At 42.0% G+C, this 12014-nt stretch overlaps 1 protein-coding gene across 1 annotated transcript in view; it reads left to right on the forward strand.

Annotated features, from left to right (window-relative positions):
* MAPK1 (mitogen-activated protein kinase 1) overlaps nt 1-12014 on the forward strand; it is a 106785-nt gene that overhangs the window by 50041 nt on the left and 44730 nt on the right. Inside the window, exons 2-3 of the mRNA XM_024239685.3 lie at nt 8606-8788; nt 10393-10582. Of these exons, the coding sequence (XP_024095453.1) occupies nt 8606-8788; nt 10393-10582 (373 nt within the window). The remainder of the gene's footprint in view (nt 1-8605; nt 8789-10392; nt 10583-12014) is intronic.

Here is a 12014-nt window from a genome sequence, read left to right on the forward strand (position 1 = left end):
TACTCATTGCCTCCAAAAGTTACCTCGTTTCCATTTGCAATCTTCTTCCTCCCATTCCCAGACAACCCTGGAGGTAAATCCAAAGTAAACCCAGGATTACTTTGTATTTTCTATAAATGGAAATACGTTTCTTTTGGTCTGGCTTCACTCACCATAATTACTTGAGATTCATCTGTGTTGCGTATATCAATAGTTCATTTCCTGTTATTATCAAATAGGAATCTCATTTCCTTTTATTATCAAATAGCAGGAATCTATCTGTTTTGAGACTTGAGATGGATGTGCTCACTTCAGACCTTAATGTCCTCCCATTCTCCATAATTTATGGGTCTTAGGATAGAATTCATCTGTGACTTGAGGTTGTGTTCTTTTAAGATGACTAGACATTCACAATATCTTGGGTTCCTCAAGGGAAGAGTATTATTATTATTATTATTATTTTTTTTTTTTTTTTTTTTTTTTTTGAGATGGAGTCTAGCTCTGTCGCCCAGGCTGGAGAACAGTGGTGCAGTCTCGGCTCACTGCAGCCTCCGCCTCCCGGGTTCAAGTGATTCTCCTGCCTCAGCCTCCCAAGTAGCTGGAATTACAGGCGCATGCCACCATGCCCGGCTAATTTTTTTTTTTATCTTTAGTAGAGACGGGGTTTCACCATGTTGGCCAGGCTAGTCTCAAACTCCTGACCTCATGATCTGCCTGCCTGGGCCTCCCAAAGTGCTGGGAGTACAGATGTGAAAACCACCCCCGGCCCAGAGTATTATTTATAATTTTTGCATCCTAATGTTAGAATAGTTCTTGATATATAGAAGGTACTAACCCAAAGCTGGATAAAAGTTTCCCCCTTTATTGGCCAGGTGTGGTGGTTCACGCCTATAATCCTAGCACTTTGGGAGGCCAAGGCAAGAGGATCACTTGAGTTCAGGAGTGAACTCAGTATTCAAGATCAGCCTGGGCAACATTGTAGAACCCTGTCTTTACAAAAAAACTTCTTTTAATTAGCCAGGCATGGTGGTGCTCACCTGTGGTCTCCACTATGCTATTCGGGAGGTTGGGGCTGCAATCAGCCATAATTGTGCCAGTACACTCTAGCATGGGTGACAGAGTAGCCCATCTCAAAAGAAATGAAGAAAAAGGCCAGGTGCAGTGGCTCACGCCTGTAATCCCAGCACTTTGGGAGGCCGAGGCTGAGGATCATGAGGTCAGGAGATCGAGACCATCCTGGCCAACATGGTGAAACCCTATCTCTACTAAAATACAAAAAATTAGCTGTGCGTGGTGACAGGCGCCGGTAGTCCCAGCTACTCAGGAGGCTGAGGCAAGAGAATCACTTGAACCCAGGAGGCGGAGGTTGCAGTGAGCCGAGATTGCACCACTGCACTCCAGCCTGGGCAACACAGCGAGACTCCATCAAAAAAAAAAAAATTAATATTTAATTTTTTCCCCTCTTTAACATGTTTCTTTCCCCCTTAAAAAAATTTTTTTTAAGCTAGGTGCCATGGCATGTGCGTGTAGTCCCAACTACTCTGAAGCCTGAGGAAGTGACCTCGGGAGTTCAGGACCGGCCTGGGCAGCATAGTGAGACTTCATCTCTCTCTCTCTTTCTCTCTGTCTCTCTCGTCTCTCTCTCTCTAGCTTTTTTTCCCCGAGACGGAGTCTTGCGCTGTCACCCAGAGCTGGAGTACAATGGCGCGATCTCGGCTCACTCAACCTTTGCTTCCCGGATTCAAGCAATTCTCCTGCCTCAACCTCCTGAGTCGCTGGGATTACAGGCGTGTGCCACCACACCCTATTAATTTTTGTATTTTTAGTAGAGACGGTGTTTCACCATGTTAGCCAGGCTGGTCTCGATCTGCTGACCTCGTGATCCACCCACCTCGGCTTCCCAAAGTGCTGGGATTACAGGCGTGAGCCACCGTGCCCAGCCGAGACTTTATCTCTTTGCAAAGAAAAATTGTTTTGGTTAATTATATGTTTTGGTAAAAAAACATACAATTTGCCATCTTAATCATTTTTAAGTACACAGTTCAGTAAAGTATATTCACATTGTTGCACAACAGATCTAGAACTTTTTCATCTTGGAAAATTGAAAACCTGTACTCTTGAACACATCTCCCCATTTCTCCCTCTCCTCAGCCATTTGTAACCACCATTCTCCTTTCTGATTCTATGGGTTTGTTAATATTCGATACCTCATATAAGTGAAATTATACAGTATTTGTTTTTTGTGACTTATTTCTGTTGATATAATGTCCTCAAGCTTCATCCATGTTATAGCATGTGATAGAATGACCTTTTTGGTTTTTCCCCCTCCTTTATTGGGGCATAATTGACAAATAAAAGTTGTATATATTTACTGTGTTAAATGTGATGTTTTGATATATGTATACCTTGCGAAATGATCCCCACAGTAAAGCAAATTAAGATACCCATCACCTCACATAGTTAACGTTTGTGTGTGGTGGGGGCAAGAACATTTAAGTTGTTTTTTTTTTTTCTTCTTTGGAGACAGAGTTTCACTCTTGTTGTCCAGGCCATCTTGGCTCACTGCAGCCTCCGCCTCTTGGGTTCAAGTGATTCTCCTGACTCAGCCTCCCAAGTAGCCGGGATTACAGGCACCTGCCACCACGCCTGGCTAACTTTGGTATTTTTAGTAGAGACAGGGTTTCACCATGTTGGCCAGGCTGGTGTCAAACTCCTGACCTCAGGTGATCCGCCTGTCTTGGCCTCCCAAAGTGCTGGGATTACAGACGTGAGCCACCGCACGTGGCTGATAATAGCCATTCTAATAGCTGTGAGGTGATACCTCATTGTGGTTTTGATTGGCATTTTTCTGATTAGTGATGTTGAGCCTTTTTTCATATACCTGTTGGCCATTTGTATGTCTTATTTTGAGAAATGTCTATTCAGGTTCTTTGCCCCCCCTCCCTACCACCTGCACCTGCTTTTTTTCCATTTTTGAGACAGGGTCTCTCTATGTTGCCCAGGCTGGTCTTGAACTCTTGGTCTCAAGCAATCTTCCTACCTCAGCCTCCTGAATAGCTAGGACTACAAGCAGCTGCCACTGCGCCTGGCCTTTGCCCATTTTTAAATATTTTGTTTCCTGCTGTTGAATTGTTTGAATTTCTTATATATTTAAATATTAGCCCCTTATCAGATATGTGGTTTGTAAATATTTTCTCTCATTCGTTAGGTTGTCTCTTCACTCTGTTGATTGCTGCTTGTGCTGTGCAGAAGCTTTTTAGTTTGATGCAATTCCATTTGTCTATTTTTGCTTTTGTTGCCTGTGCTTTGGGGGTCACAACCAAAAAATAATTGCCCAGACCAATGTCAAGAAGCTTTCCCCCTGTATTTTTTTCTAGTAGTTTTTGTTTGCTTTTTTTTTTTTTTTTTTGAGACGGAGTCTCTCTCTGTCACCCAGGCTGGAGTGCAGTGGCATGATCTCAGCTCACTGCAAGCTCTGCCTCCCAGGTTCATGCCATTCTCCTGCCTCAGCCTCCCGAGTAGCTGGGACTACAGGCGCCTGCCACCACGCCTGGCTAATTTTTTTTTTTTTTTTTTTTTTTTTTTTTGTATTTTTAGTAGAGACAGGGTTTCACCGTGTTAGCCAGGATGGTCTCGATCTCCTGACCTCGTGATCCACCCGCCTTGGCCTCCCAAAGTGCTGGGATTACAGGGTGAGCCACCACGCCCAGCCTTTTGTAGTAGTTTTATGATTTCAGGTTTTACAATTTTTGTCTTTAATCTGTCTTGATTTGATTTTTGTATAGGGTGTGAAATAAGTATCCATTTTATTCTTTTGCAAGTAGATATCCAATTTTCCCAGCACCATTTATTGAAGAGACTATCCTTTATGTTTGGACTCTTTATTCTGTTCCATTTGTCTATTTGTCTGTTTTTATGCCAGTACCATGCCGATTCCCTGCCCCCCACCCAGCTTTATTAAGGTATAATTGACAAATACAAATTAGTATATGAAACTGAGGTGGAAGTGCTGGAAAAATAATTAGTGTATATTCATGATGTACAACATGATGTTTTGATACATGTGTATATTGTGAAATGATTAAATCAAGGTAATTAACATATCTGTTATCTCACATACTTTTTGTGGTGAGAATGTTTAAGATCTAATCTTTTAGTAATTTGCAAGTATATAGTACATTATTATTAACTGTAGTCCCCATGCTGTAGGATAGAGCTCTAGAACTTACTCATCCTGGTTAACTGAAACTTTATACTCTAACAAATTATCTGCACATTTCACCCTGTCCCTGCAGTGTCATGCTGTTTTGGTTACTATAGCTTTGTAGTGTATTTTGAAATCAGGTGATGTGAAGCCACCACTTTGTTCTTGCTCAAGATTGCTTTGGCTGTATGGGATCTTTTGTAGTTCCATATATGAATTTAAAGATTACATTTTCTGTTTCTGTGAAAAATGTCATTGGAACTTTGATAGGGATTACACTGACTCTGCAGACTACACTGAGTAGTGTAGACATTTTAAGAATATTAATTCAGGCCAGGCACAATGGCTCATGGCTGTAATCCCAGCACTTTGGGAGGCTGAGGTGGGAGGATCACTTACGACCAGGAGTTCAAGACCAGCCTGGATAACATAGTGAGACCCCATCTCTACCAAAAAGTTTTTAAATTAAAAACAATTGGCCGGGTGTGGTGGCTCACACCTGTAATCCCAGCACTTTGAGAGGCCAGGGCGTGCAGATCACGAGGTCAGGAGATCGAGACCATCCTGGCTAACACGGTGAAACCCCATCTCTACCAAAAATACAAAAAAAAAAGGAAATTAGCCGGGTGTGGTGGTGGGCGCCTGTAGTCCCAGCTACTCGGGAAGCTGAGGCGGGAGAATGGCGAGAACCCAGGAGGCAGAGCTTGCAGTGAGCCAAGATGCGATACTGCACTCCAGCCTGGGCGACAGAGCAAGACTCTGTCTCAAAAAAATAAATAAATAAATAAATAAATAAAAACAATTAGGCATAGTGTTTGGATACTGAATTGAATTTTTTTGTGTGTGTGTGTTTTTTTTTAAGACTGAATAATATTCCACTCTATGTATATGCTACATTTTCTTTATCCATTCATCCATAGTGGACATTTTGGTTGCTTCCACATCTTGGGTATTGTGCATAATGCTGCAGTAAACATGAACCTGCCAATAGCTCTTAGAGATTCTGCTTTGAATTGTTTTGGATATATGCTCAGAAGTGGGATTGCTGGACCATATGGGAATTCTGTTTTTAATTTTTTGAGGAATTTCCAAGTGGTTACACCATTTTACACACTCAACAATAGAGTATGAAGGTTCGAATTTATCCACATCACACGGTTTTCTGTTTGTTTGTCTGTTTGTTTTTAAATAGTGGCAGTCCTGGCTGGTCGTGGTGGGTGGCTCATGCCTGTAATTCCAGCACTTTGGGAGGCCAAGGCAGGCGGGTCACGAGGTCAGGAGATCCTGTAATTCCAGCTACTCAGGAGGCTGAGGCAGGAGAATCGCACAAACCCAGGAGGCAGAGAGGTTGCAGTAAGCCGTGATTGAGCCACTGCAGCCCAGCCTGGCGACATAGCGAGACTCTGTCTCAAAAAAAAAAAAAAAAGGCGTAACGTTGAATACACGTTTCAAAAGAAGACATAAGGAAAGATGGTCATCATCATAAATCATTAGAGAAATGCAAATCAAAACCACAATGAGCTATCACCACACACCCATTAGGACTGCCCCCCCCCCCCCGTTTTGTTTTGTTTTTTTTTTTTTGAGACTGAGTCTCACTCTGTCACCAGGCTGGAGTGCAGTGGCGCGATCTTGGCTCACTGCAGCCTCCACCGCCTGGGTTCCAGCCATTCTTCTGCCTCAGCCTCCCAAGTAGCTGGGACTATGGGCGCGCACCACCCCACCCAGCTAATTTTTGTATTTTTAGTAGAGATGGGGTTTCACCATTTTGGCCAGGATGGTCTCAATCTCCTGACCTCATGATCCTCCTGCCTTGGCCTCCCAAAGTGCTGGGATTACAGACATGAGCCACTGCGCCCGGCCTTCTTTTTTAATGTTCCTTTTTAATGAACCATTTTTGGATTCCTGTGGTAAGAGACACATTTATAGTAAAAACCTGTAGTGTGGTGGTAGTTAGGGACAAAAGGGGTTGAGCAAAACAAGATACAGTTGGTAATGTCAAAGTGATTTTAAAGCATAAACTCTTTATAGACACCTGAAAGTTCATGGTATGCCTTATTTACCCAAGTATCAACAATAAAATATATAAAACAAAACCGAGAAATCCAAGGAGAAACTAGCAAGTATGGAGTTGTTATGGAAGAGGGTAACCCTCTTTGTCATCAGTTCTATGAAAGATAGATTGCATAAACCAAAAAGGCAGCAGAATGGTTAAGCGGAATAGACAAGAACAGACCAAACTCCTTTTTTTCAAGTGGGACCAGATGAGGATGATCTCATGTTTTCTTACTTAAAAGGAGGCAGTTGGCCAGGCGTGGTGGCTCACCCTGTAATCCCAGCCCTTTGGGAGGCCAAGGCGGGCCTATCACGAGGTCAGGAGATTCGAGACCATCCTGGCTAACACGGTGAAACCCCATCTCTACTAAAAATACAAAAAATTAGCCAGGCATGGTGGCGGGGCCTGTAGTCCCAGCTACTCGGGAGACTGAGGCAGGAGAATGGCCTGAACCCAGGAGGGGGAGTTTTCAGTGAGCCAAGATCGCACCACTGCACTCCAGCCTGGGCAACAGAGTGAGACTGCTTCCCCAAAAAAATTTTAAAAAGGCCGGGGGGGAGGGCAGTTATTTCGTCACTGAGTGTTGATATAGTAGAGGGGCACACTGACCATAAGCTCCTCTCTCCAAAAATTTTGTTGGATTATAATTTTGCAGAACAAATTATGACCATATTTGACTTATAACACTAGAAATTTATAATATTAACGCTAGAAAATTGTAATGTTGAGTTTAAACCAGTATTTTGTAACTAATCCGTGCTGTTGTTGAACTCTTGTTCTATGATTTGAATGACCAAAATAGAATTTTTATTTCTAAAAATATTCCCAATATTGAATAAGCTTGCTTATTATATATGCTTTTTAATACTATGTTAAATTACTACTATTATATATGCTGTTGCCTAACTGAGAATCACTGGCTTAGGGCCTCATGTACCAAACCAAAGCAAAATAAGATTTGAGTAGTGGTTATTTTACTTAAGAAAATATACTTCATTTCAAAGCATTTGGGGCCACCTGTGTACTGTATGTTAATGGTGTTGTAGGATAATTGGATCCTAGTAAGACAAAGTTCCACTCCAGAGCGTTATCTTGTCATAGAATCAGACAAATGTATCAATAATTCTCAGGATTAGTAGACTGATAAATATTATAGAAGCATAAACTTTATTTAATTTAGAGACGGAGTCTCACTCCGTCGCCCAGGCTGGAGTGCAGTGGTACAGTCTTGGCTCACTGCCACCTCCATCTCCCAGGTTCGGGTGATTCTTGTGCCTCAGCCTCCCAAGTAGGTGTGATTGCAGGCACTTGCCACCATGCCTGGCTAATTTTTTTGTATTTTTAGTAGAGGCAGGGTTTCACCGTGTTGTCCAGGCTGGTCTCAAAACTCCTGTCCTCAAGTGATCAGCCGCCCCAGCTTCCCAAAGTGCTGGGATTGCAGGCGTGAGCCACTGCACCCGGCCCTAGAAGCATAAACTTTAGAATAAAGTTATTTTACTGTTTTCTATTCTAGCACTTACCCCAAGGAAACAAGAAATGTTGTCTTATTGCCTGTCAGTGTTATTTGATTGCTTTGGTCAGTGGGCCAGATGTTGACATTTATTAATATGAAAATTTCTTATACACAAGATTGTAATAGAATGTTTATCATAAAGATAGTAGTAATACTCAAGACTCAAATTCATAAAATTGAAGGTATAATTTTTATTATTGCTTTTGCTTAGAATTCTGGTTTATCAGACATTAAGGACAACTAGGAAAGAACTGGGCCCCATGTTATTGCCACAAATGTGTTTTTCGAAAAATACTTTTCTAGGTTTTGTTATAAAACTACCCAAACATCTTGATTCAGTTTCTTGGGGGAAGAAATGGTCATGTCGTTTTGCAAGTGAAAGAAACAAAGTTAATAGAAGTAATCAAGGTGTTCTCTTGGGTCCATTTTTGTTAGGGATAAAGATGTACGGTTGTAGGTTATTTGAATGTTTCTTCTGTGTCAGAGGAATTTGATACAACAGTAAGAAGGTGTTTTGGAGACAGAAGTGATTACTCTCACTAGAATGCAATTGCTGTTTAAGACAATGGGAGAATGCTTGTTTGTGTGTTTCTGGGTTTATAAAGGCAAGACAGTCACCCAGTTAACAGGGCTAGGTTCTCTGTTAGTTTTGAGAGTCACTGTGTGTTCTCTCGTGTCAGTTGCATCCATCGTCCCTAGCTTGAGGCCTTTTTGTGGATAATATACATGCTGCCTTCACGGGTATGAAACAGGTGTTTACATAGAGTGTTAAAAATATAATACTTTACCAACTTGCCTTCTTCAAATATTCTGAGGGCTGTTTTTAATGCCATCTGTCTCTCTCTTTTTTAAGCTCTGCTTATGATAATGTCAACAAAGTTCGAGTAGCTATCAAGAAAATCAGCCCCTTTGAGCACCAGACCTACTGCCAGAGAACCCTGAGGGAGATAAAAATCTTACTGCGCTTCAGACATGAGAACATCATTGGAATCAATGACATTATTCGAGCACCAACCATCGAGCAAATGAAAGATGTGTATCCTTTTTAGGCAACTGGCCAATTCCACTGCTTGGTAACCTTGTTGAGTAAATAGAACTTGAAATTTCCTGAACTTAAAGGAAAAGTGCATTAAACATGCTAAAGGGAAAATTGTAATCTGTTTGCCATTTACTCCCTAAGTCATGGAAAATCTTGGTTAACTCCGTTTGCAGGCATGTTTTTTCTGTCCAAGGGATGGTTTGTTGTGATGATGAAAAGGTAAAGGGAAGATCAGTAGTAGACCAAGAAAGAGGGTGCCCTGGCTATCTACCTGGTGAAATCAGAACTGTCCTTATCTTAGAGTCAGGTTACCACTTTAGGTCTCAGTTTCCCCACCTTTAAAATGAAGGAACTGGTTGTCATGATCTTTAAGGTCAACTGAGCTCTGAAATTATGTGATTAGCTCTGACCAACATTTAGAAATCTGGACTGAACAGATCTAGAGGATGCTGCCTGGGTAAAGGCTCCATTTGAAAGATAGAGAGGTTAAGTATACTGAAGAGGATCTGCCAGAGGGAGAGGGTTATACAGCACTCCTACCAGTTTACCCAATTTGTATTCCGCCCCTCCAGGGTGCGGGAGCTTGCTGTTTCTAGGCAGCCCTTTCCATTTTTAAACAACTCTGTTAATAAGTTGTAGTGATATTTGAAGTGAAATGCCTCCTGCCACTACCACCTGTTGGTCCTGCTTTACTTCTTGCCATGAAAATAAGCCTCTGTCAGATGACAGATTTTTAAATCATATTTCCCTTGAATCCCATGCTGCGCCTCCTATAGCATAAATCTGTAAGAAACAGAGAATAGTGTTTACACAGAAGTGAGTAAAAGAAATGCAGAAATACTGCTAATGAAGTAATACTATGATGAAGTTAAAGGCTAAATGCTTTAATAATTTAATTTCTGTAAGAAAGAAAGTAGCCATAGCTAAAGTTTTAGGTAGTTAAATACGTGACCAGGCAAGAAAGCATGAGGAGCAAAACTAGCACAAACCCCTTCTTAGAACGACTTGCCCATAGTCTTATTTATTTAGGATCTTAACAGTAATGGAAGAGTCAAGAAAATAGACTTAGGGTTGGATTTACTAGCAAGAGTATGTTTCTAGACCTGTATTTCTGGAAGTTTTATGTTTGGCTTTTGAGGAGCTTGGGAGAGGAGGGGAGCGGCAACAAGTAAAAAGAATAGTGACATTACAGGTTACTGGACCAAACAGAGGAGGGAGTATGTGCTACTTACAGGCTACCAGTGTTTCCAGCAAACCTTGGAGGGGGTTAGTTAATGGTGGAAAATTTAGAGAGCAAACAGGTTTGAGACTTCAAGATTGACCAGAATTTCCCTAACAGCCTGTTTCAGATCTCAGTCTAGGCCCATAGCTGCATCAGTCAGATGTAATGCCTGCCATCTCACAGGACCTAAAAGGAGTTAACGACTTCAGATTCCTTCCATGAAGGATACCAAGTTTTCCTCAGTTTCTTTCCTTTAAGGCCCCCGTGGTGTAATGATGGACTGTTTGGGAAGAGAGTCAAGAGAGGATGCGTTTTTGTTTTCAATGCTTTGCTAAATGTGACCAGCTAAATGGTGTTTTACCTTAACCTGTGCAAACAGATATATAGTACAGGACCTCATGGAAACAGATCTTTACAAGCTCTTGAAGACACAACACCTCAGCAACGACCATATCTGCTATTTTCTTTACCAGATCCTCAGAGGGTTAAAATATATCCATTCAGCTAATGTTCTGCACCGTGACCTCAAGCCTTCCAACCTGCTGCTCAATACCACCTGTGATCTCAAGGTCAGCCAGGTTATTTACTATTAAGGTGATAAATATTGAAAAACCCTTTCACTGAAGCATAGTTATATTTGTCATTATTCATATTTTAAATTACACCAGAAATACCCAAAAACATTTTTATGGCAAAAATGCTAGTAAAGTGTGGTAGTCCTCTTCTTCTTCCTTATCCCATTGCTCCTTTCTCCCCAGAGATACCTTTTTTTTTTTTTCCTTAAGGACAGAGTCTTAGTATGTTGCCCAGGCTGGTCTGGAACTCCTGGGCTCAAGCAGTCCTCCTTTCTTGGCCTCCCAAAGTGCTGGGATATTAACGTATGTGGGCCACAGCACCAAGCCGAGATAACTAACTACTATAACAAATTGGTGGCCGGTTGCAGTGGCTCACGCCTGTTATCCTAGCACCTTGGGAGGCCAAGGTGGGCGTATCACCTGAGGTCAGGAGTTCAAGACCAGCCTGGCCAACATGGCGAAACCCCATCTCTACTAAAAATACAAAAATCAGCCGGGCGTGGTGGCACGCGCCTGTAATCCCAGCTACATGGGAGCTGAGGTAGGAGAACCGCTTGAACCTGGGAGGCAGAGGTTGCAGTGAGCCAAGATCACACCACTGCATGCCAGCCTGGGTGACAGAGCAAAACTCTGTCCCCAAAAAACAAATTGGTGTATTTTCTCCCAAAGTATTTTCTATGCTCTTGCATACATGTGTACTTTTATACTTTATATAGATAAACAGGATCATGTACATTATGTGTCAGTTTTTTGTTCGTTTGTTTTTTGAGACGGAGTCTCGCTCTGTCGCCCAGGCTGGAGTGCAGTGGCATGGTCTCAGCTCACTGCAAGCTCTGCCTCCCGGGTTCCCGCCATTCTCCTGCCTCAGCCTCCTGAGTAGCTGGGACTACAGGCGCCCGCCACCACGCCCGGCTAATTTTTTTTTTTTTTTTTTTTTTTTGTATTTTTGGTAGAGATGGGGTTTCACCGTGTTAGCCAGGATGGTCTCGATCTCCTGACCTCGTGATCCGCCCACCTTGGCCTCCCAAAGTGCTGGTATTACAGGTGTGAGCCACCGCGCCTGGCCTTATGTGTTAGTTTTAAGATCATCTGTTTTGTTGGTGACATTTTTCTTCAATAAATTTTATTCCAAAGATAGCAGCAGAAAACTTAACCTCACTGACTTTAATACCTAGTAAGGCATTCCAACTAAATAAGAAAACCCCAAATTCTTTACAGTCCTCAGAGTTCTGAAAATATGCAGCATTTACATATTTCTGTTTTAATGGGTGTCACAGGTAAACGAGGGAAATTTATGGATATCTTAGATGTGACAGAGCGATGTCGATTCAGTCTAAAAAAATGCACAGGAATTCAAGAAGACGTAAATAAATGGGAAGACATCCTATGTCCGTGGATCATAAGACTTAATACTGTTAAGATGGCA

This window comes from Pongo abelii, chromosome 23, assembly GCF_028885655.2.
Source record: "Pongo abelii isolate AG06213 chromosome 23, NHGRI_mPonAbe1-v2.0_pri, whole genome shotgun sequence".
Taxonomy (NCBI): Eukaryota; Metazoa; Chordata; class Mammalia; order Primates; family Hominidae; genus Pongo; species Pongo abelii.